We start from the raw sequence: 26,256 nt of genomic DNA, 5'->3' as shown, positions 1-26,256 counted from the left end.
ATGAAATATTGAAACTGTCAGACTATAAAAACATGCTTATTACTTACAGAAATAAAAGAATATGTTAAAGCTATCTGCAGTGAGTATAAAACTTATAAAAATAATGTTGTTGACAGGAAAAATAGGGGAAAAGGACTTCCAGAAGTTGAAATATTTAAGAACTCAATGGATAGATCTATTAGCAGATTCAACACTGCTGAAAAGACAAGCAGTAAATTGGTTAAAAAAAATCCAAAATGCAATGGAAACAATAGGTAAAAAATTTATTCATTTATTTTTATGTGGTGCTGAGTATCGAACCCAGTGCCTCACACATGCAAACACTCTAGCACTGAGCTGCAACCCCAGCCCCCAAAATTTACTAGATAGAGAAGACATAGTGAAAAGCTCTAATACATATTTAACAGTACCAAAAGGGTAAGAGAAAAATCACCTGAAAACATAATGGCTGAGAATTTTCCAATACTGATGAAAGATACCCAATCATAGATTTAGGAAACCCTACAAACCCCAAGTTCAATAAACAAAAATTAGTCAGCTTTAAGAAACATCATAGTGAAACTGGAGAAATAAATAAATAAAAATTAAAAGCGACTAGACAAACTTTTAAAAAGTCTAAAAAGGTAGCTGATTTCTAAAAACAAGACAGAAGATAACAGAATGTAGTTATCAATGTGGCAGTGGAAAGGAATGCCAACTTGGAATTCTTTATAAATGAAAGCAAAATAAAGCTGTTTTGAAAGACAAACTAACCTCAACAGTTTGACACCAGCACACACTACAGGAAATTCTGAAGGCATATTCAAGAAGAATGAAAATGATCCCAGATTTAGAAAGAAAAAAAGAGCACAGGAAGAGGTGAAACTTAAAGGTAGTACAAAATGGCAATATTACAACCTGTGGTATTTAAAAATAAGTAGCATTACAACACATGATGATAATATCAAACTTGTTTAAAGATTACTACATTATTCTGGAAGGCTGGGATTGTGGCTCAGTGATGAACTCTTGCCTAGCATGTGAGGCACTGGGTTCGACTCTCAACACTAGGTATAAATAAATTAATAAAAACAAAATAAAGGTTTAAAGAAATATTGCCTTTATTTATTTATTTGTTTTTTTAAGTACTAGGGATTAAACCCAGGATGCTCTACTACTGAGCTATATCTCAAGTCCTCTTAATTTTTTCTTTTTTTGAGACAAGGTTTCATTGAGTCACTGAGGCTGGCCTGGAACTTGCAATCCTAGTCAGCCTCTCAAGTTGCTCACAGTACAGTTGTGCACCACCATGCCTGGCTTATTTTTGCCTTCAGACTTCAATAAGTTAAGTCTGCAAGTCTTAATTTCAGAAGTGAATGTTCTAAACTTATTGAAATAAATGTTATGTAAAATATATTCAATTAATCCCCAATCTCTTTGTTTAAAAAGGAGGATTAACACAGCATTTTACAAGTTCATTGAGAGATTGTATAAATATACAAATCGCAACAAGTCTAAAAGGCCAGGTCTCTTTGTAAGGCTAGGGTTTTAAATAAAATGCTTATGGTTAAAGAAATTCAGGCTAAAAAAAAAAACACTTAAAAAATTTTTTTTCAAACACTATCTAAAGACGTATCTAATACTATGAATATGAATATGCTTTGCAGATGGCTTAAGACTCTCCCCTTTAAATTACTGCTAAGGATATATTTCCATGACAGTTACTAAAAGATCAGCAAGTACCTTGTATCTCCTCCTCTAACTCATCCTCATCTTCACTAGAGGAAGCTAAATAGGCTTGAAAATCCATGTCCAAAAGCTCTTCCTTTTTAAATTTTCTGTTGAGTGTTGTGATCCTTTCATGATCAGTCTCATCCCAAGTTATCTCCACCTTTACCAATGAAAACAAAATAAACAAATATGGAAATGTCAACAACTCACACTTGTTAAAAAATAAGAATACTGTTATTTTGGATGTTTAACAGTTGTAAGTTAAACAAGTAAAGATATGCTAAAACAAATATATGAATGACACGATTAATAAACAGTGTTCTACCTGTGGCAAGGGAATTAGTTTTAATGAACTTATATAATTTCTTTCCTATTTCTCTGCTACAGGCAGGATAGTCCATTATTTGAAGTAAAAATCAATGTTGCACAATAAGTTTGATGGAGAAAACCAAAAGCTGAATGTTTTCCCTGATAAGCAGATGTAGATCCATAGTGGGGGTGGGACGTAGCGGGTGGGATAGGGATGAATGATGGGACTTTGGTTTGTGCAGAGGAGGTGAGCAGAGGGGTGGGGCTGTGGGGATGGGAAGGACAGTAGAATGAAACAAGACATTATTACCCTATATACATGTATAATTACACCACTGGAGTGACTCTGCACCATGTACAGCCAGAGCAATGAGAAGTTGTGGTCAATTTGTGTACAATATGTCAAAATGCATTCTACTGTCATGTATAACTAGTTAGAACAAATAAAAATTTTTAAAAAAAGATTCAGAATTATCCCTACTCTGATAATTAAGTCTATTGCTGGAACTAAGATAAATGGTAATGATACAGTAAGGACTAAAAAAAAATCAAGACTTGATGGTTAGCTAAGGCCACTACTTCATTTTGAAAATAACATGACCTTACATTTTATGTGACTGAATTTTTCAGACTTTACTTTCCACACTATAGTAGGGTTTTACTATACTCAGTAACTAAATCAATACCATATAGTTCCCACTGCAGGTGGCAGATATAGACCTCCTTCTGCCACTAGCCCCTTCTTGGAGAGTACAGGAAAGGCAAAGGGAAACCATTGTGGCTGCTGAAAAGTAAAGCTGTGGGTAGAGGTTTAGAGTAAGGTAAACAGAAGAAATCAGTCCACTAAGCAACAAACTATTTCAACACACAGAAATCCTTTGGCTGTTTCTTATTAAGTATTAATGTGACAACTAACAGTCCTGAATTATTCTGCTTCTGTTTTTTTTTTTTTTTTTTAATTTTCAATTATGCTAGGTGCAGTGGCACCTGCCTATACTCCCAGTTACTCTGGTGGCTGGGCAGAAGGACTCCAAGATTAAGGCCAGCCAGCACAATGTAGCATGACCCTATCTCAAAGTAATATTTTAAAAGGCTTGATGGTACAGTCTTTGGCTGTATGAGGCCCTGGGTTTAATATCCAGTACTGGGGGGTGAAAGGGGGTGGTTTGACATTATCAGCAGAAAATGTGCTCCTGTTGTAAACTTTCACTAGCTTTGCTTAACTGTCATTTGAGGAAATCTGTTACTTTCTTTCTCCTATTCAATAGGCTATTAATAGCTAACATATTACTTATTAAAAAATTTAGCTGTTTGGGGGAGTATTTTTAAGTGGTGCTAGAGATCAAACCCAGGGCCATGCTAGGCAAGTGCTCTACCACTGAGCTATATTCCAATCCCAAAGAAACTGTTTGACTAAGAGTGTGGGAAAGACAGAAGAAAAGAAATATTAGCAGGTGATTGACTCAGGCCTAAAGGTATAACTAGAATCCAAAAACAGGTTCAAACAGATGTAGTAGATAACATAAGCATACTTATGTCTCATTTCTATTTGTACTTGAGCATTGAAATGTTGATACTTTCCATTTTTCAAGATGCTGTAAGTAAATAATACACAAATCTCTTCTTAAAAGCTAAGAAATACCGTTGATGTTCCCATTGCAGCAGATGTGAAATACTTTGGTTTATATGCTGTTAAATCCACTTCTGAGGCTACATCCTTGGGCTCATCATCAAAAGTAATACCATCTGGTATAAACCTAAGAAGCAAAAATAAATAAATAAATTTATTTAAACATATGTTTCAGTGATAAACAAGCAGCATTCAGATTCTCAACTAATTAGTTGTAGTTTATACATATAAACAATATTAAAGTTTCTACAGAACACCCATGCAGAAAAGGCAAACAGTGTTAAAAATAACCTAGGTATAAAATTTCTAAAATTCATAAATGAGTGAATACTTATATAGATAGAAACCTTATATTTAGGAGCCAGTTAATACAAGTGCAAACACACATGGATCCATCATGTTTCACAAAGACCAGACTACTAATAGCAGTCAGTAGCTTGCTTTATGATACTCTTGAAGATCAAACAGAATTATTAATGGTAAATGTTCTAAATATAAAGTATCATGCCCATTAGGTATCACTAAAAATAAGGAAATGTTTAAGGTTGATTCAAGACCAAAAACCTTAACAAAATTATACTACAATTTCATTTCACAAATAAGCAGCTTTTAAAAGTAAATTAGCTGGTGTAATTTGACAATTTTTAGGCTTAGGCTAAGGAATGGGGAAAAAATGTACAGAGCTAAGAAATCCATTATATTTAGGTTTCACAATTTATATAGGTGAGTGTTTACACATACATATAAAAAGCATGTGCTATACATTTTATTAAAAATTATTTGGGGGGGTAAACGGATAATTAAGATTTATTAGGTTTATATAATAAAGTGTACCTTTCTTGACAAACACTTTAGTATGTAATACCATTCATTTACTGAAACAGCATTTACAGCAGTTCTATCCAACAGAATATTTCTGTGAAGATGGCAGATGGTATCTGCTCTGTCCAAAATTAGTCCAGTTGCCTGAGCAAGTTTAATTTTAAATTTTTATATTAAACAAATTAAAATAACCAGATTTGACTAATGGCTACTACATTGGACAGTGCAGATCTAGAGATAACAGTCTATTAAGCAATTTCCTTTGCTCCTTCTTAAATGCTTTTTTTTTTTTTTTTTTTTGAGTTATTTCATCTGCTCCCAAGCTCTAAAAGAATTGCAAAGATATATCATCACACAAATACACCATCTTAAAACAGACATTTAATGTGTTTAAAAGCGCATAAATGTGGGAATGATTTCACTTTCTTCGGGGTGAGGTTCTATATGACAATTCAACCACAAAAAGCAAATAATTCTTCTAGAACAAAAAACAACAAAAAGTACCACCAGCTCAAGTATTTTACTTCTTATAATCATGCTGTGCTGTAAGATGTTGTTGGTATGATACACACTGAATTACCTTAGATCTATGAAAGAACAGCTACTTTCAAATTCCAGGCCATCACAATCCTCATAAATTTTACTTGCAGTTTCAGGAGAATCACAATCTACTACTGCATAATAGTACTTCAGTCGTTTGAACTGATAATCCCTTAATTTTTCTCTAGAGGTCCTAAAGGGAGAAAAAAAAAATCATTAAACTTACTTATATAGAAACACAGAAATCTATCTGCCTTTAAAAAATAAAAATAACTATTTTAAGAAAAATATATTACAGGTTGGGTGATGGCTCAGCGGTAGAGTGCTTGCCTAGCACGTGTGAGGCCCTGGGTTTGATCCTCAGCACCACATATAAAATAATTAAAATAAAGATATTGTGTCCAACTACAACTAAAATAAATATTAAAAAAAAGAAAAATAATTACAAGCTAGCCTTCAATCAATATCTCTCCTTTATAACTTCTCCTTTATGAACATTAAATATTTAAGCTCAATTTAAAAATTTATTATCTAGAAAAGGAGTGTGGAAATTACATATACTTAACAATCTTAATTTTATTTCTAGAATACATATTTTGTTCTTTCTGCTACCACACACACTCTTTTCAAATAAATCCACTGGACCAAACCACCACATTATAAAATATGCTTGGAAAGCATTAGCTCTATTACAAAGAAATTCCTGATCTTGCAAAATGTTTGCTCCAGATCCATATGTCTTCAAGTCTAAATAGCTTTAAGTTTAATTTCATATAATAGCATGTTCTTTGAAGGTTTTCATATGCCTCTCTTCCCACCAATCTATTTAATCACCATTTTAATTAAGTGTACATATAGCTCCACCTAGTGACTTTTTAAAGTTATCTTAATTTTTTTCTATACTACCCACTGTATATTTTTAAATTTTTCTATTTAATCTCAAGTAAGAAAACTTCTTAAAAAATATTTATTTAGTATTATTATTTTTTTAGTTGTAATTGTACACAATATCTTTATTTTATTTATTTATTTTTTATGTGGTGCTAAGGATGGAACCCAGGGCCTCACATATGCTAGGCGGGCACTCTACTCTACCACTGAGCCACAATCCCAGCCCTTCAAGTAAGAAAACTTAAATAATTTAAAGGTAAATAGTTTCAGTACAACTTATATAGAAAGTAACATCTCAGAAAAAACGCAAAACTTACTAATTCAGAGTCATGAGGGTGGGAGAGACTTTAACTCAGTTTAATCATGGAATGTTTTTCAAGAATTGCAATATTTCACTGGGTTAAGTGGCACTCTCCTGTAATCCCAACCACCTAGGAGGCTGAGGCAGGAGAACTGTGAGTTCAAAGCTACCCTCAGCAACAGCGAGGCACTAAGCAACTCAGTGAGACCCTGGGTCTATATAAAAGACAAAATATGGCTGGGATGTGGCTCAGTGCCCGAGTGCCTCTGAGTTTAATCCTGGTACCACCCCCCCAAAAAAAGAATTGCAATATTTCCAAGAATATATAAATATATGCACAAAATGTTGTTTGAATAGTGTACCACTTCTGACAGATTATAATCTGTTTTATAAGACCTGTTTGAATCATATATGGTTCAAATGTAAACTTTAGTCCTATGAAAATAACCAGAATTTTAAAATAATGACATGAATTTATAAGGCTTATGTTCTATAGCAACTTAGTACCAGTCTTTTTCAGGGGCATCTTCAGGAATACTTAGTAACTCTACTGGTCCTTGAACTTGTTCTTCTTTCATCCTTTCTTTTCCAAACTCTGAAGGATATATCTAAACACAAAAAATAAGATGGATGTAATTTTCACATTCCTTCCCATACAACATGTAGACCCGTCAAGGTCAAGAACTTTCAGAGTCACAACTTTACTCAATGAAAACAGCAATTCACTTTCCAACTCATTATAGGAAGGTAAAGCATCCCAAGGAATTTCCTTTAAATAAATCACCTTGGCTAAAAAGTAACAGACCTGGGGCTTGAACAAAAATTGAAAAAAAAAAAATAGTATTTCTTCCACACACCACCTTGAGCAAGATGACTCTAGGATTCAACAGAAAAATTAAGAAATGCAAAATAAGGTTCTAAGCTCAAGGAATTCTGAATAAAACATAAGAAAATGGACTGGTTAAACGGTTTAAATAAAATAGAAAGACATAAAACATAACAAAATCAACTTTATAATATCCAACTTATTTCTGTCATACTGTTTATCCAATGTGTTCTTTTAAAAAAATTATTCAAGGGCTGGGACTGTCGCTCAGTGGTAGAGCACTTGCCTAGCATGCGTGAAGCACTGGGTTCGATCCTCAGCACCACATAAAAATAAACAAATAAAATAAAGGCATTCTGTCCACCTACAACTACAAAAAACAATAATAATAAAATAAAAAACCTTTCAAATACTAAAGAAAAGAACTGCTGACACTCTTACCATATAAATTAAATATAGTTTGGGTATAAGAAAAAGAATTTATTTTCACTGGTATTTTTTTTTTAATCTTGGCTACTTTCAGAGTCAAGAAATATAATTATATTAATTTACATTGTTTGATATTGCCAAGCTTAATATACAGTTACCTAATGTTTTTTAAGCTGTCTGAAATACACAATTGACCAACAAGATAATTTGAATTTTTCTTACTACTTTGAGTTTTACCATAATAGGTTGACATAGAATGCATATATGTAGTCACATCTGATTTTTTTTTCTTTTGTAGATCTAAAAACTCCTATTTACCCACCTCCTAGAACCCAAGAATTCGCAAAATATAATTCTTTTTTGTCTTGTTTCTTTGGTTTGATTTTTAATTTTTTCCCATTTGCTTAAGGCTGGAGTTTAGCTTGGGTTATTGTAAGGTGAAGATATGAACTAAGTTTTTTATCCAATGACTCGTCCATTTATCTCAACAACAGGTATTCAAGCAGAATGACAATCTCAGCCCCATTCTTGTTTATTCTTCTGGATGACTACTGGCATCCTTTTCTTAACTTGAACTGAGAATTTGATTGAAACTACAATAAAACTATAGAAGTGACATTTAAAAATATTTAAATAAGAGATAGACACATTGGCATACACCTATAATCCTAGCAACTCTGGAGGCTGAGGCAGGAGGATTGCAAGTTCAAAGCCAGCCTTAGCAACTTAGTGAGGTCCTATGCAATTTAGGGAGACCTTGTCTTAAAAATAAAAAATAAATATAAATGTTACAGTAGATGGGGTAGAGAGAGGTGATGGGAGGGGAAGGGAGGGGAAGGGGGGATAGGAAGGGTAGTAGAATACAACAGACACTAGTATGGTTGTATGTATAAATGTGGCTGTATAACCAATGTGATCCTGCAATCTGTACACGTGAAGAAGTAAGAATTCATACCCCATTTGAATCAAATGTATGATATGTCAAGATCATTGTAATGTTTTGAGCAACTAATAAAAAAATAAATGTGAACTACTTCAGAAACTGTATTAAAGACTTAAGTGTGAGCTCCTAACCCTTATAACCACCACAGAAAGTACTATTGTTATATCCATTTGCTAAATGAATAGAGCATTAATTAAGTACCCAAGATCACATAGCATTTATGAGAATGAACCTTTGACATAGGTCTATCATGAAGCAAAGTCTGGATACTTAATCATTACACTGGCTTACCATATTTATCATGTTTTAGCTTACTTCATATAGGTCTTAAAGTACTTATTAAGATAATTCCCAAGAACTTTACCTTTGTTGCCAATGCAATTTGAATTTCTTCCCTTAATTGGTTAATGTCAGTAATGAGGAATGCAAATTATTTCTTAATATTTATCTTATACCATACTGCTTTACCAAACCTGAATTTATTTGGCTTTTAAAGTGTAAACAATCATATAATCCATCAAGAAAATTTTACCTCTTCCTAACACTTCAACCTGTTTACATTAGTTTCATGCCCAGTTGTAGTGGACAATTTCCAGATAAATTATTTTCTATAAAAGAAAAAACAGCCACAACATTTTAAGTCACTGGAGGAAAAAAAAAAGTCAAATCTAACTTTAAATATCTAGAAGTTTTACTTTAAAATGAAATTAATTCTCACCTTTACAGAAAATATAACACCTCCTTTAGGTTTAAAAGAATTGAATAGAGCCAGCAAATCTTTTGCCTTTAATCTATCCCAGTCCATGTTGCAAACCGCTAACCGATGTGTGATCTGAGAAAGGAAAAGAATTAAGTATTATATAATTTATATTATTTTTAATGGTTGAAAAATAAAAATTCAAAAATATGCTTTCTTTTCCCAAGTTATGAAATTATCAGTAGTTATCTAAGCTGTTTCAACATGTAAAAGAGAACTTCCAGTGAGTTAAACAATAGTAAAACCTAAAAAGAAAAAAAACCTACTTACTTGCTTCTCAGTTCTTAAATTAGAACATGGACATGAAATGATTTTTTTTTTAAACTCTAAATTTGTCAAACTATCTGTCACCCATGCATGGGAGGGGCCTTATGTGACCCCATAACATTTCCCTAAGGTACAGTAGGTACAGAAGGTAAATTACTAGCTAAAACAAGTATTTTGTAAAAATTTCAAGTGAATTTTAATTAGTTATGTAGAATTTCTTCTTTATATGCTTGGACAGACATCTTCTAATTTATATAAACATAATCCATATCAAGAAGTTTAAATCAGAATCATGAAAAATATTACTACGTGGTTAGGGGAGGGGGGCAATAGTGGCTTAGCAGTAGAGTACTTGCCTAGCATGCATAAGGCTCTGGGTTTGACTCCCAGCACCACAAAAATACAAACAAAACAAAACAAAAACTCCAAAACACACAAAGAATACTATTACCAAAAAAGGTTTTTCAACTTATTTTTTGTGATGTTGGGGATCAAACCCAGGGTTTCATGCATGTTAGGCAAGTGTTCTACTACTGAGGTACACTGACAGTTTCCTTTTCATTTAGTTTCATGATATTGATTTTACTATTCATACAAGTTAATTGTAACAAGTTATTCATAAATAATCTTATTCAAAATGTTACCTCATCAGCCCGAGGAGCATCTTTATCTAATTCTCTCCAAGCATGCTCAAAACCAGGCTCTTCTGGAAATAAATCTGCCAAATCATCATCATCTTCAGAACTAGTTTCTACATTTCCTTTACCCCTTGCAAGATCAGGGCCACTGTCACTTTCAGTATCCTCTTCACTATCTTCATCTTCCTTTTGATCATCTTCATTTCCATCATCATCAGCTGAAGAGCCACCACCACCTGTGATTTCATCTTCAGATTCCTCATCACTTCCTATTTCACTAACACTGTCTGAATCTTCCTCCAGAGTGTCTTTGTCAAACATTTTACCATCAGTGTCACTTGCCACTATGAATGGAACTGTTGCAAAATGTTAAGGGAGGAGAAAAGTACACAGCGAATTAAATTGAATCCAAGTTATTGTGACATTTTATACAGTAAAAATAAAACTTCTATGAAAAAATTCAGCCTTACCTAAGTTATTTAATAGAAATTTTAAAATATATCCAGCTCATGCAAATAGACTTTTGATATTTATGGCAGGCCTATCTTAGACAATCACTGGCAAAAATGAAGTAATTAATGTCCTCACTGTACTTTGAATGAAGAAGATCAATAAACAGGTATCAAATAAAACCAATCAAACCTATATACACAACAAAAGAAATTACAACTTGGATAAATTCTAAAAAGGAAAGTTATATCATGCTTTCTGAAAACATATAATAGTGGTTTCTAAGTGAGATATAATTAAGCTACTATCTGAAAAATAAATAATCAAATTAGATTAATAGATAAAGGAATTTTGTTATAAACAGCAAAGAAAGCATCTAAAGATCTGCCAGTTGGAAAAAGTCAATAATCCTGTCTGGATTGTGGATAGCAATCAGTTAAGAAACAGATGGAACTAAAGATTCACATAGGAGTCATAATATCCAAAAACCATGCAGAGCAGGTTGGATGGACTTTTTCCTAAAAGAAATGGGAAACCATTGCTATGTTTTCAAAAGGAAACTGTCAGATTTGCATATTGAAGTCACCTTGACTGTTAATGTAGAAAACTGGCTGGAGAGAGTAAAAAGTAGATGTGAAAGGAGCTTTCTGAAGGACAGTACAATACTCTAGACAAGAAATGAAGATAGCATTAGATTGGTGGCAGTAGAATTGTAGAGAAGTGAAGACTTCCGAGTCTGTAAGGAGGTAAAAGTAATGATAGTGACAGGGGTTTTTGATACAAGGAACAGAAGTTTCAGAAGTGTCAAAGATGAGTTCTGGCTTCTTGGCTTACAGAACCAGGAAGCTAACTAGCTAGCTAGCTAGATGAATAGAAAACTGGAAAATAATTAGGTTTTTTTTGGTGAAGGGAGAATATGAATTCAGTTTTGAATATATTAAATTTGAAGTGCCTTTCCAAGAGAAAACATCAATAAATAAGGCTGCTAGTTATTAAGAGATACAGCTCAGAGTTGTGAGATAAAATTGACTCATTCATATGTGGTTAACAGAAATTGTGATTTCGATGAGATTACCTATAAAGAGAAAAATGATAACTTTTTTGCTTTTGAACTTTGTAACTAACTGTTATTTAGAGTCATTGATATATCAAGATGTTTTGTTTAGGATTCCTTTTTAGCCCTCAGGACTAAAAAACCAGCCCGTTCAGGCTTGTTTCTTACTTCTATAAGCAATCACTACTGTGTGTGTGTGCGTGTGTGTGTGTCTCCCCATACCCTACATAGTTTATTATGTTTAAGTTGATGCTTACATTTCTGCTTACTCATAGACTCAAACCTTGGAGAATTAAAAGCAAATTTAAAAGTTTAAGACTTGGGGCTGGGGCTATATAGCTCAGTGGTAGAGCACTTGCCTAGCATGTGTAAGGCACTGGGTTCGATCCTCAGCACCACATATAAATAAATAAAATAAAGGTGTAAAAAATACAACAACATTTTTTAAAAAAAAGTTTTTAAAAAATTTTTTTTAAAAAAACTGAAACTTGGTTTCTCATAGTCCTACACTCTTAACAGTATTTATTCATTATCTACTATATACAGAGCATTGAAAAAGGTGAAGGGAAATGAGATGATATGTAACATAATTCCCATCCTTGATAGGTTCATAAATAAAGGAAAAATTTTATTGATTTATGAGTCCATGTTTTAAGCCCCAGAGACATTTAAGTTTGTCTGCAAAGAATATTTATAAAAAGGAAGACTTTGCACAGATATCATTTGACTTAAGATTACCTGAATGAAAGGCATTTTGTTAGGAGGGAAGGAAATGGGCTTTGATTTCTGGTTTCACAAAGTACACAGTAATAAAAATAACTGGCTAGCAATTTGAAAAAGAAGGTATTATCATGAGTTCTGTGTAAGGGCATCAGAAGAACATAAAAGTGAAAGTAAGACATTATGAGTTCAGCATAATTCACTTTTAAGCAACACTGAGAAATAAGATAATTATCTAATAATATTTCTCTAGCATCAGTCATTATACCATTTTTATAATTAAAGCACATCACTGAAATTTTTCACTAAATTAACTTTTAAAAGTTAGCTTTATTCTAAATACTCCTGATGTCACAGACGTGATGCAGTGGTTATGTTTTCAAAAGATGTTGAAATAATACATAATTACATGAGCCCACAACATACAAATTCTTCATTTTATTTTTATTTATTTAAAAGAATTTTTTTAGTTGTTGATGGACTTTATTTTCATGTGGTACTGAGAATTGAACCCAGGACCTCATACATGCTAGGAGAATGCCCTACCACTGAGCCATAACCCAAGCCCCAAAGCTTCATTTTAGATAAAGTGGGGTTACAAAATAAGTGACTGTCCCTATTCTTCAGATCTAGTAGTTATTATAAACACTACTACTTATTACACTACTTTTTAAAAAGCTGTTTTACCATTTTCTCCCTAATTATATGAATATACACTGCAAAAAAAAAATTAAGAAAATATGGCTTAATGAAGAAAATTAAGATGATCAGTAGCTTCTCATTCAGAGATTACCCAATGGTTATTTTGGTATATAACCCTCAAAATTTTTCTCAAAGTAGCTGGTGATATTAAACAGTCTATTTTTAAAACTTTACACATCATAGATGTTTGTATTACTATAATTTTTTAATCAATCATTTAATGATTCAAGTTAACATTTTTAATTTAAAAATAATGCTGCAATCATATTCTTTGCACATACTTCCTATTATTTACTTAAAATAAATTCTTAGGCCTACAAGTGCTGGTCATGAACACTTTATTTATTTTTGCAGTTGTAGATGGACACTATCTTTATTTATTTTTATGTGGTGCTGGGAATTGACCCCAGTGCCTCACACATTTGAGGCAGGCTCTCTACCACTCAGCTACAGCTCCAACCCCTCGTGAACATTATATAATGACAAATATGAAATTGTAACTCCTTATATTATTTTTTTCCTTATTGACCTTTAAAAGTCCCTTGCATGTAGTACTTGCTGCAATGATACTTGGTGATTAATTAATGAATAAAAGAGGATTGTATATTCAATCATTTAATTCCAGATTGTGGAAACAATATAAATAACACCAGCAACATGGTGAGGTAAAAAGAGTCAGAAGACATGAATTATAGTTCCAGTTCCATGTGTTTCTTACATAAATCACTTTAACTTGGCTTCTTGATATATCTTTCATTTCTCAAGGTTATTGATAAAATTAAATGAGAAAAGAATTTTAAGAATATTCTGTTAAAACCAATTGAAAGGATTAAAATGATGTTATATTAATCCAGTGCCCTAAACTAACTGGAACCTCAAGGATGCTAGACTACCTTAATTCACAAACTCAGCATCACATCAACCTTGCTGGTCTCAGTCCAATTTTACTCAATTTCAGTAATTAGATTCATATCTCTTTTCTATTTTGCATGAGGTTTGCTGTCTGGTTTTGCTACAAGTGAAATGGGACCCCATCCCAGAAACCCTCATCTCTACTATTTAGAATTCTGCCCACTGCCTAATACTTCCTACTTTCCCAATGTGATTCCTGTCTCAAGACCTTCCTGTCTTTTCCTAATGCCTATCCTCCTTAGGTACTATAATTGTAGCCAATCTGGCTCATCTGTACCACCAATTTTCAGTTACAACATCAACTATGAGCAACATCAATATTTAAAATTTCCTGCTGTCAGAGGCAACACAAAATTTTATTAAACAGTTAACATGTAAATACAAACTAGATGCCAGGTGTTTTCTTACCTAGTTCCTAATAGTCATTTCTATATCTATTACTCTTTTACCTCTTCAAGATTTTATCTAATCACAAATGTTTTTTCTCTTTTTCAACATGAATAATCACAACTTTACTCAAATAGTTCTCTATATGTAGAACACTTTGATCCTCAAACTTAAATCCTTTCCAAACCTCAATCAAAACAGTGCATCTTCTAGCACTTTTTATCTGATTATCACACCTTGAGCAGCCCCTTCTTATGCACTTCCATAGCTCTCTGCTAAACATCTTTTATGGCACTGTTATTTTATTTTGTTCTCTGGTTCTGATTTTCTTCCACTTTAGATTTATGCTGTCCAATATAGTGGCAAGGAGCCATGAATGGCAATTTTGCACTTGAAATACGGCTCATTCAACTTGATATTAGTGCAAAAATAGGATGTAAATGTCATTAATTTATAAAATATTGATTACAAACTGAAATAAATTTTTTATATAACTGGTTAAATATGTTATTAAAATTAACTTCATCTGTTTCTTCTCAATTTTTTAAAAATATTTTTTAGTTGTCAATGAACCTTTATTTTATTTATTTATACGCGGTGCTGAGAATGGAACACAGTGCCTCACACATTAGCGACAAGCACTCTACCACTGAGCTACAAACCCAGCCCCTTCTTCTCACTTTTTAACATGGCTATTAAAAATTCAAAAATTATGCACTTCTGTTGGATAGTGCTATTTTAGACTAGGACCACTTCACAGAGTTTAGAGGGCTGTTATCTGCACATGGGCATCTACAAAGGAGAAAGGGATGAAATCAAAGCCATCTTTACTCATCAAACCATGTACCCTGCAGAGTGGCTTTGTTCAGGGGAAAACAACCTGTTGCTTCTCTCAAAAGTGTTATCCCCCACCAAACTGTGAGCACTGGAGAGCTATGTGTTCAGAGTATACCTTTTTCTAATTTGCTCGAAGGCATCAAATAAGCTAGCAAAAGCCTTAATATGGGGGACCACACCCCATGTTCTAGCTACCACAAATTAGTCACAAATATTTAAAGTAATTAATTAATACATGAATATACAATTCTCCTTACCTTCAGACACATCTCTTATGAAGTGATTACATATTAACACTTTATCTGGTTAGCACATATAGCCTTTACTAATGCCCAACACAAATCAAAATCATTAAGAATGGAATTTCTACATCTGCCTTCTAGCACTAAATAAAAAATAAATCTTGTTATTTTTTCTTTCATAGTTTTAGATTTACATATAAGCATTTAAACATTCCCAACTTACCATGAAAATAACTGTTTACTGTTTTAAAAGATCAATATAAAAATAAACATGATTAACATCAAAGAATCCCTAATTCTTTCCAACCAACCTGATTGTTTTTCTCTTTTTATCTTCGAACAAATGATTTTGGTAGATTTCCCAATTTCAGAGGTGCTTGAGCCTACTGTCCTTAGTTTTCCTTTGGGAAAAGAATCTGCACTACATTCAATGTTTTTTTTCACTTGTGTACTTTTATGTGTAAATTCTTCGCTATCTTTTTTGGGACTTATTTCTAAATCTAACTTCTTAAATCTACATATGTTTTTCTTTTGCTGAATTCTTTCAGAATTATCTACATCATTTTTATTTTCAGAATCCTTTTGACTAACTTTTTCAGTTTCTTTTTTTTTCTTCTCAGTCAAATTTTTGGACTTTATTTCATTTTTGGTCTGGGTTTTTTTCTTCATTTTCTTTTGGTTCAGTGCTTTGTTATCTTCATCAGAGAGGTCGGAATCAGAATCTGAAAGGTCATAGAAACGTTTCAAGTCCTCTGTAGTACTATGGTTGATGGGGCGCCCTCTTTTATCAACAGCATAGTTCAATTTAAACTTTTTGTCATGAAACATGGCTCGAAATCTCTTGTCAATTTTGACTTTTCGATCCTTTTCTGGCATTTCCCAAAATCTGGGATCCTTTGAAACTCGTCTAAACCGCTGGTCACTCATTATTTCTTGTTTGGATGACATTTTAAAATCTCTCACTGAACAAATGTTTGAAGAAACCAAATACTAAAAAACAAATAAAACACATGTTACATACATCAATGAAATGTAAATAATATTTAGATATTACTTAATATTTAAATATCAATATCAAATACTTATTTAATATTAAATATTAGTTTAATGTTAAGTATCAAATAATATTTAAATACTTAATATAAATGTTTTTAAAACATTAATTCATAACATATTCTAAGTTAAATGTACATAAAATAAAAGTAAAAAGTCTTATTTAATCTCTCCAAATTATTCCGGGTCATGCAAGAAAATCAAAAACATAAAAATATCCTCTTAGCTATTACAAATCATTTGAAGAAACAAATTTAAGGCAAACCAAGCAGAATCTCAAGGTTTTATGGAAGAGGGCAAATGTTTATTAGCCCATTGCACTCACTTAGAATTTCCATATTTTTAGCTGTATATCTATATGTATTATAGGCTGAAAGCTGAGGTAATGAAAAGATTCCCCAGCCTTAATTGGTCTCACTTGTTTCTTCAAACGGTCCCATTTTCTCTATTATTCTTTACCTCCTGCTACTCCCAACAGCATTTAGTACTACAAGGTTAGCTTACTAAGTTCCCTCTTTAAATTCAACCATCCTCCAAGAATCAGGTAAAGTCTCACTTTAATTAGTGGATACCACTTCTTTCTATACTTAATTATGTGTAGAAGCGACTATGGCCCACATGAGCTGATCCCCCAAAACACTCTAAGAGTGTGTGTGTGTGTGTGTGTGTGTGTGAGAGAGAGAGAGAGAGAGAGAGAGAATGAGAGAGAGAGAGAAAATGAACTAGCATTGGTCCCTTGTAAAGTCTCTGATGATTCGGCTTACCCAGTTTTGAGTTTTGCAAACCGTCTGAAGTCATTGATTGTTAAGAGCAAAAACGGACTGATCAAATTGTAAGGTACTGCTTTCTTTCAAAAACGAAAGCCGGTTCTAAAGCTACGGTTTTTCTTAAACTTGAAAAAAAAAAAAAACCTTTTTATATATCCCGAGAAAAAAATAAATGTTTCGCTGATGCATTTATGAATTTTAGATACATTATAGCACTTAATCCTCTGAACAGCCTTACGAAGTTGGTACCGTCTCATCCAACTAGTAGAGGTATAATAAAAGCATACAACAAACATCAAATATTCAGAGACCGGAAGTCGACTTGATCTCATCTCTGGATGCGTGCCCTCATCCAGATAGTCCACCCCACCTCTAACGCAGGTACACCAGACTGGACCCAGAACCAACGCCTCCTCCCATCTCCCAATCTTCAGGCGGAACCTACTGGACTGAGGTTCCCAAAAAGCAGCCTTGAAGAGGACTGAGAAGGCCTGAACAGCGAGGACGGAGAAGGAAGAAGCGGAGCTCCCCTCACAAATCCGAAGGGGATCCTGTCAGAGACTGGTGCAGCCGCTCCCGAGCCCTTCTTCTCAAGTCCATTCCCACTCACCGTGTCGTAACTCTCCACAAGCCTCACATGGGACCCACAATCCTCCGCGTGACGCTCCGCCGTAACGGCACGCGAACTGGGCCAAACTACTTCTACATTCACCTCTTTCCGTTTAGTACTCTATGCACCGGCGCAGGCGCAAGACAAAACACGCTGTCCAGTTGCGTCGCAGCTGAAGATGCTGAGACAGGCTAGGCTCTGGCGCCTGTGGCGACGGCCTTCGGTGGCAAGGGTCCCAGCAGCGAACCTTGGCGGCAGAGAAGTCGCTTCCGGTGTGTTTCCCCTTGGTAATACCTCGCCCGGAGCCCTGAATATCTTTGACCGGAATTTGAAGAGAAAACAGAAGAACTGGGCGGCCCAGCAGCCCGAGCCAATGAAGTTTGACTACCTGAGGGAGGAGGTAGGTTTGGGGGACACCGCGGGCCGACAGTCCGAAGCCTGTGATGTTCGGATCCGGGAACTCTCGTTGGGCCTGGATCGACTGGATCTAGTCATGTGACCTTGACCCGCAGCGTGTTCTTCCCGGCCTCTACTGTCACCAAAGAAAGGCTGGACTTGGATATTTTTTTAACGTGCTTTTTCATTCATTCATTCAGCAAAATGTTGCTTGAGTTACCGCCATGGTTTCATTTTAAGGGGAAAAGGCGAGACAGGCGTAGACAACAAGAAATGTAATTTCAGTTAAAGAAGTAAGGTGAGGGAAACAAGTGGTATAGTGCCTGCGTTGGTCTGGCGCGGCGGCTTAGGCAAATTACTTGCCCCTGCAGCGATGGGGCAGGGGAGTGGGGTAAGGTGGGATGAGCCTCAGAGGTAAAAGGAAAGACTATTGTGAAACCCATGAGTCCGAAAGGACCTTATGGAAGCTTTCAATGAAGTTCCAGTGGCGGAGGTAATGGGAAAAGAGGTCAGGGTGGCCCACGTTATTAGGGACTTTGGATTTTATTCTCTTTCTGTTCCATCCAGTATGGTGAACTCCTGGCCATTGGTGGCTACTAAGACTTGGAAATGCAGCTAGTCCAATTGAGATGTTTTATAAGTGTCAAATAAACACCTGATTTCAATGGCCGAATACAAAAAAAGGACATAAATTATCTCAATTTTTTTTGAGTACGTTAGTATGATTTTTATAACATATTGGGTTAAATAAAATAAAATATACTAATTTCTCTTATTTCTTGTTACTTTTTTTTTTTAAAACATGGCCACTAAAAATTTTTACATTACTTGCTTGGTACTCATGATTTTTTTGTAGCACTGCCCTAGAGGAGCATAAGGCCCGTAAGTGGTTTTAGCAGTGGAGTAATGTGATCTTATTTATATTTTAGGAAAATTAAGTTTAGATCTCCTGATTTGTCTGTTCTAGTCTGAGGGACCTCTTTCCCTTGCTGCCTAGGAAGACTGTGGACTGAGTTTATACTGAAATGGCACTGAACTCAGGGATCAGAAGATATTCCTTCAGGGGTAGAGCAAAATTGGAGTCAAGTTCAGTGAGCTTTTTGAAGCTAATGCACCACACGTTAATCAGGCCCCTACTTTGAACACAACTCTGTGCAGTCACTGGCTTGATCAGGTGATTGACAGTGTGTCACTTTTTAGGAAGCCTTACATGAGACAATGCTTAGAGATTGATAGAGTTTATTAGAGAGAAAAGTCAACTGTCAATAAATTTCATCTCTCTCAATTTGTAAGGAACAGTGCAACACTATACTGATTTTACCAGTTACTGGTTTCCTCCTGAAGAGTTCATGGTGGCATGTACATAATGTACTTAAAGATGTGTGTTCCTAATCCCTATTTCCTTCCAAGAAAAGCACCTGGATTACATTTTGAAGCCTTGTCAGTGTGCAGATTTATAATATGAGATATGAGAGTTATTTTATAATAAACAAATGCACTGATATTAGGAATGATCTACAAAGTGAATTCCTCTGGGAAAAGATTTGTGCTATACCTCCTTCCTTGCCACTCTTCCTGTCAACAAAGCACATGCACCCATGTTCTGAACTTTCAAGTCCTAATTGCAACTCTGGGATGTTTATGAGGGAGTAAAATGTAGGGAATATTAGACCCCTACATCTTTATTCCTGCCAGATGAAGATAGCCCAGTAAAATGACCTGTTTTAAATTGGAATGAGGATGGGGGGGGGGGGGTTCATTCAGATTTGACTTTTTCTTTCTTTATTTTTATGTGGTGCTGAGGATCGAACCCAGGGCCTCGCGCATGCCAGGCAAGCGCTCTACCGCTGAGCCACAACCCCAGCCCCAGATTTGACTTTTTCTAATTTGCAAATATCTCTCAAAAAATTATTAACTCATTTAAGAGTTCCATAGATTTGTTAGTTTTCATTGTGTCTACTCTTTTCTGTAATAAATCTTAGTTAACTAATTTTTTCACTTTTATGTACTCATGCTAATATATCTGGGCATTAATTTGCCTTTTGTGTCCTGTTACTTTTCATTTTTGTGATCTTTTTTTAAAATATTTATTTATTTGTAGATGAACACACAGTATCTTTATTTATTTTTATGTGGTACTGAGGATCAAACCCAGTGCCTCATACATGTGAGGCAAGCACTTTACCACTGAGCTACAGCCCCAGCCATGCATTTTTGTGATCTTATGGAATGTAAAACTGTAAACACACATACACACACATTCTTAAGAAAGTTTCATCTCGATTTCATTAAATTAACTTCCAAAGAATAATTTGCCTGTTTCTTGGAATATTTTGTGTTCCTATTCAGGATTTGAAATTTTCTTGTTAAAATAGGAAAAGGATAAAGGGAATTACTTATCATCATGCTAAAACATAAGTAACCTATTGATTATGGAATACTGGGGAAAGAATGTTACTTCTCTGTTAAACCTACTTGACATATATACTTCGTTGCTTCTTGTAATTTTTCAGGTTGGAAATCGGATTGCAGACCGTATATATGACATATCCAGGTAAATGATGGTTATTTTAAATTATAATCAACTTTAATTTATTTTACTTTTGATTTGGGTCTCACTGTATTATCCAAGCTGGCTTCAAACTCCTAGGCTCAAATGATCCTCCTGCCTTAGCCTTCTGAATAGCTGGGACTACAGGCACTTTTGGTTAAAAGCCATCCATTAAAGTAGACGAAGGTTGGGTGAATTTATTATATTTGTCTATAAAAAAGGGAATTTTATAAAATCACAAATTCCAACTGTATTTTAGATATATTTTTGCAAAGTAAGTGCCTTGGGATGAATTAATTTTTAAGGTTAAAAAAAAATGCTTCGTTGTTTCAAATAGGTCCCCCATTTCATTTATTTCTTTAGTTCCATTATTTTAAAGAGCCAAAAGAAAAACAAAACAAAACAAAAAACTACTGTAATCATTTTGACTGGATTATAGGTCATTTGTGATATAATAAAGGAAACATTAAGTTTTCTACATCCATTTGAATTTACAAACTTATGTCATGACTGAACAAAGCACAGTTAAGTCTATGAAGAGACCTGTGATTATGCCTAATAGCAGGTCTTAAACATTAAGTATTTGGAATTAAGTTGTTAAATATACTTGTCTAACTATCCTTGCATTAATATTTTATTTTTACAAAGAGTGGTTTATATTCTCAATATTGATCTTCTGTTGACTTTTAAAAACTTAACTCTTAAATGTCTTTATTTGTGGGATCTGAGACTCTATTAATAAGTTTATATAATCAGTAATATAACTAATTTAGCTAATTTTTGTTGTATGTTTGTACTGTCCTAATATTTTAAATGTACTATTTCATGTGACACACCAACTCTGATGGAAAGTTGTAATGTTTTCATTTTTAGATGAAGAAAGTGAAATATAGCAAAGTTAAATCAGTGGTGACAGGGCTAGTAAATTGCAGACACAAAATCTGAACTTTCATCTTTCTAATTCTAAAACCTGTGTATGTAACTATACCACATTGCCTATGTTCATAATCAAGATATAGGGCATTAGGTTAAAAATACAGAAAATGACTGACTGTCACCACAGGTTCTTTAACTTACTACTGGTGTTCTATAATTTTGACATATATTTTTAAGAAAAATTGAACAGGGACTCTTCTAGTTTTTTAGGGAAGAAATGTTACTAGTAGATAAAGTTTTAACTTTTTGTCATAAATTATCTTAAACATATGGCTTATAATTAAATGTCTATACTGATATAGTATGATATGATATTTTTTAAAGGGTACAACATGGTATGAAGGATACTGTTTTTGCCTTAAGATTCAAACTGACCGAATTAAAATGTTGATTGCTCCTTATTAGTTAAAAGTACCCATGTTGACCTACTTAACTCAGGACACCTAGAACTTTTAATACTTTGAGCCTGATAAATTTTTAGCAAAAGTTACCTATTATTAAATGTTTTTATTTAATTTAGCATATTAATACTCAACAAATTTGAGAAATGGGATAATTACTAAGTCAATAGTATTTCATTGTTAATTTACATTTAATCTCTTCATTCTTTATCTGGATGTATTGTTAAATTAAAACACTGTCATTAAATCTGTTCTTTTAATCCACATCATGGAGCCACCTTGTGGTAAAACTGGTTCTTCATGAGGTCCTGTGAATGAATGACTGGATCAGATAGACTTTTTCTATACAGTATGCTCTCTGGTGGATACAGTTGCAAGGCAAGGCAGAAAAGACAGCCCATATAATTTTCTAAGAATTGCATTCAATAAAATGTTTCTACTGAAGAAAAAATTGGTTCTTAATTATTTTATGGACTGTATTATAAAACATAACTCCTGTGTCTTATATTTTAGAGATTTCACCCTTGCTTTGGATGTTGGTTGTGGAAGAGGTTACATAGCACAGCATTTGAATAAGGTATATTTATTCAACTATTTACTTTTAAAAATGAATTGGCTAGGGCCTGGTGTTGTAGCTCAGTGATAGAGTTCTTGCCTCATATGGGTGAGGCAATGGGTTCAATTCCTAGCACCACATATAAATAAGCAAATAAAATAAAGGTCCATCAACAACTAAAAAATATTAAAAAAATGAATTGGCCAATCAATTCAGTTGAATCATATTAAGATTTAGATTTTGTTTATATCAGAATTGCTAATTCATTTTATCCAGTGTTTCTACTTATTATATATATTTTTTGAAAAGCCTATATATATTTCTCTTTGTTCTTAGTTTGTTCAAACATTGTGTTAATTCACAATAAAAATCTGGTGCTGGAGGCATAGATCAGTGGTAGAACACCTTCCTAGAATGCATGAGTCCCTGAGTTCAGTCCCTGGCACTGTTTAGAAAAATTAGATTGACATTTTTATAGAAAAATATGACTAAGCTAAATTTTTTACGTAGAAAGATGTTAATGTCATCAGTTAAAAATCTTTCTTTGTATCTTAATATAAAGAGACTGTTAATATTCATGCCATTTTATTTTGTATTTATAATTCAAAGCATAAAGACATTCATTTATTCTTTTAGCTGCTATATATAGGACATTGTGCTAGACACAAAGGTTAAGGTGGGATTTCTATGTAAAATTTTCTTTGTAGATAAAAACACACACTTGGGCCAGTGTGGGATGGGAGGGGGTGTTTATGAGACTTCTAAAACACTGTTATTGATAATAGTACATGCCATAGAATCAGTACAGTCATTAAAATGTGGCAGGAGTTAAAGGAAAGGAAAAAATTCGCAGGGATCTTGGCTTTTCAGAGGCACAGAACCTGACATGTTATTTTAAAGAATTTCATAGCATTAGAAGTCAGAGCAGAGCAGAAGGGAAGTTAGAATGCTATGGGATGTGATACAGTAATGTTTAAGGAAGATTAATTTGAGGATGACATGCAGGAAGAAAAAGAAGGAGAGGATAAAGAAATAGATCAATTAGGAGGCTGCGTTAAAGGTGGTACAGGTATGGGAGATAAAGACCTGCCACCTATTTGGAGGCAGCAGATATACAAGATGGGATATATGAGACCTAGTAAACCTAACAGAACTTGATGACTCACTATTAGAGAGTCATACTTGGATTTCAATGTATATCTGTAGCCCTACTACTTTTTAACCACCCTCACCATTACTTATCAGTCTTAGCTACCATCACGTCTTGCCTAGATATTTTTTTTAATGAATTTAATTTTTATTTTATTTATTTATTTATTTATTTTTATGTGGTGCTGAGGATCGAACTCAGGACCTCACCCATGTGTCACAGCCCCAACTCCATTCCCTAGATTTTTGCAGTAGCTTCCTTATTGGAAGCTTAATCTATTCAAACAGCAAAGTAATCCTTTTAAAATGTAGGTTATGTCATTTTTAGTCCATTGCTCGGAACAGTTGATTTCTCATCTAATTTAGTCATAGTCTAGAGTCCAGTCCATAAAGCCCTCAGTGGTATGGCTTTTTAACATGGCCCTGACATTTCCTTCCATGAGAGGAAATCTTATTTTTAGCAATCCTAGCAACCTTGGTTTGTCATGTAACAGGCCAAAGCTTTGTGCTACACTTGTTCTCTATGTTCTTCCCCAAGATACTCATGTAACTTACTTATTTCTGTTAAGTCTTTGCTCAAATGACCCCTCATCACAGATCCTTTCCCTGACTACTTTCTAAAGTAGTAGTGCACTCACTCTACTCACTTGTTTCCATAGCATTTATTAACCCTGATGTATGTTTGTTTATTTAGTGTCTGTCTTTTCATATTAGATTTGTTCATTTTTGTTCATTACTAATTCTCAGTACCTATAACATACAAGGAAGATATGTTAAATGATAAATGCATGAACAAATGTGAGATAATCTTAAAGTTAAGACTTTAGAGATTGGGAAAAATCAGAATGAAATGCAGCAAGGAGCAAGGGATGATTCCTATCTTGAATATGTTGAGTTTAAAGTATCAGAGGAATATATTATTGTTGAGATCTGGCAAGTAGATGGAAATGGGGGGCTAGTATTGGAGTGTTGAGATTAAGAGCACTGACTTGGAAGTTGGACAGATAGGGATTCGAAATCTCAGCTCTGCTACTTGCTGTTTATATGGTCTTAGAGCAGTTATCCAGTCTTTCTAGACCTCAGTTTCTATAAAATGAGAGCAGTAATGCCTATCTTAAAAAGATAGCAGAAGATTTGAGACAAGGTAATTCTGGCAAAGTAGAGGATATGGTACTTATTTAGAAGTCTCTTTCAGAGATTACAAGCAAAGCCATAGAAATAGGTAAGCTCTCTGAGGCAAGGATGTAGAAAACAACCATTCACAATTGGAAGAATGAGGAAGAGCCAGCAAAGATGCCAGGAATAATAAGAAAGATGAGGTTGTGTGGTTAAGCGATAGAGCACTTACCTAGCATGTGTCAGGCACTGGGTTCTATTGTCAGCACTGCTTATAAATGAATGAATAAAGGTCCAATGACAACTGGAAAGTATTTTTTTTTTTTTAATTCTTAAAAAAAAAAAAGATAAGTATTTCAGGAAGATGTTGGGGGCGGGATAGTAGAGCTGGGGATTGAACCTAGGGCCCCACGCTTCTACGCAAGTGCTCTATCACTGAGTGATATTCCTAGCCCATCTCTTGATGTAAGAAGCAGAAGTCCACCCAAACCACTTTAAATGCAGTGACAGTTGTTGCACAGAGTTCTTATTTATTTATTTATTTTAATGTGGTGCTGAGGATTGAACTCAGTGCTTCATGCGTTCTAGGCGAGTGCTCTACCACTGAGCCACAACCCAGCCCCTGCACAGAGTTCTTAAAGTAATTTATGGATCTGGCCAGGCCTCACAAGGAATAGGGACTTTGAAATATCAGTATGAAGGCCTTTTTGTTCTTGTGCTTTCTGGGATTACATGGGTGCTACATGGCCAGAGCTTCATCCTTTTTTTTTTTTTTCCCTATAGACCATCCCTAGTGTTCATTAGTGTATGTAGCCCCAGTACAAGTACCCTACATCAGTGGAGTGCTAACGTGTGGCTCATACCAGCTCAGAAAAGCCATTTTTCTCTTCCCCAATCCTCTGCTCATTGACATTGGGAAATCAGCCATGGCAGAAGTATTTACACCATGGAAATTGACAAATGCTTCAAATAAGTCTCCTGCTAAGAGTCAGGTATTAAGTGTATATCAGAACCCTGAGGTCTTCATGGTCTTCCAACTCAGGGACCTCTGCCCTTCTTTCTAAGACTCTTAGTTCAATTTTCAAGTGAAACAGATAAGTTGATTGGTCTCATTCTTCACCCCTCACAGAGTTGTGCTGGAGCTGGCTCATGAAAGTCAGTTGTGTCCATCTCAGCTCTACACCTAGCAATACCATATTGTTAGAATGAAATCCATCATTGTTGGAGTAGTTACAACATGGAAATCAGCAAACAGTACAACTCAGAGTGCCTTTTTTTCTTTTTCTTCTTTCTCAAGAGTCTGTCCTTAACCATTTATCTGCACACTATTTATCCTCAGGTAATCAGCAGTGAT

At 34.3% G+C, this 26,256-nt stretch overlaps 2 protein-coding genes across 4 annotated transcripts in view; one reads left to right on the top strand and one right to left on the bottom strand.

Annotated features, from left to right (window-relative positions):
- The window catches only part of Esf1 (ESF1 nucleolar pre-rRNA processing protein homolog), a 73,632-nt gene extending 55,749 nt beyond the window's left edge, over positions 1-17,883 (bottom strand). Inside the window, exons 1-8 of one of the 3 annotated variants that reach the window (XM_071608717.1) lie at positions 17,798-17,883; positions 15,679-16,357; positions 10,070-10,419; positions 9,120-9,233; positions 6,711-6,811; positions 5,052-5,204; positions 3,662-3,776; positions 1,723-1,870 (exon numbers count right to left, since the gene is read on the bottom strand). In XM_071608717.1, coding sequence (XP_071464818.1) covers positions 1,723-1,870; positions 3,662-3,776; positions 5,052-5,204; positions 6,711-6,811; positions 9,120-9,233; positions 10,070-10,419; positions 15,679-16,315 — 1,618 coding nt within the window. In that variant the 5' untranslated portion in view covers positions 16,316-16,357; positions 17,798-17,883. Of the gene's footprint in view, positions 1-1,722; positions 1,871-3,661; positions 3,777-5,051; positions 5,205-6,710; positions 6,812-9,119; positions 9,234-10,069; positions 10,420-15,678; positions 16,358-17,184; positions 17,300-17,632 lie in introns of those variants that run through there. The other 2 variants (XM_027953653.3, XM_071608718.1) reach the window with 2 other exon arrangements.
- Ndufaf5 (NADH:ubiquinone oxidoreductase complex assembly factor 5) overlaps positions 17,881-26,256 on the top strand; it is a 30,718-nt gene continuing 22,342 nt past the window's right edge. Inside the window, exons 1-3 of the mRNA XM_027955819.3 lie at positions 17,881-18,197; positions 20,707-20,747; positions 22,595-22,658. Coding sequence (XP_027811620.2) covers positions 17,976-18,197; positions 20,707-20,747; positions 22,595-22,658 — 327 coding nt within the window. The 5' untranslated portion in view covers positions 17,881-17,975. The remainder of the gene's footprint in view (positions 18,198-20,706; positions 20,748-22,594; positions 22,659-26,256) is intronic.

Source organism: Marmota flaviventris, chromosome 2 (genome assembly GCF_047511675.1).
Source record: "Marmota flaviventris isolate mMarFla1 chromosome 2, mMarFla1.hap1, whole genome shotgun sequence".
Lineage (NCBI taxonomy): Eukaryota > Metazoa > Chordata > Mammalia > Rodentia > Sciuridae > Marmota > Marmota flaviventris.
This window is presented reverse-complemented; position numbering and strand designations above follow the sequence as displayed.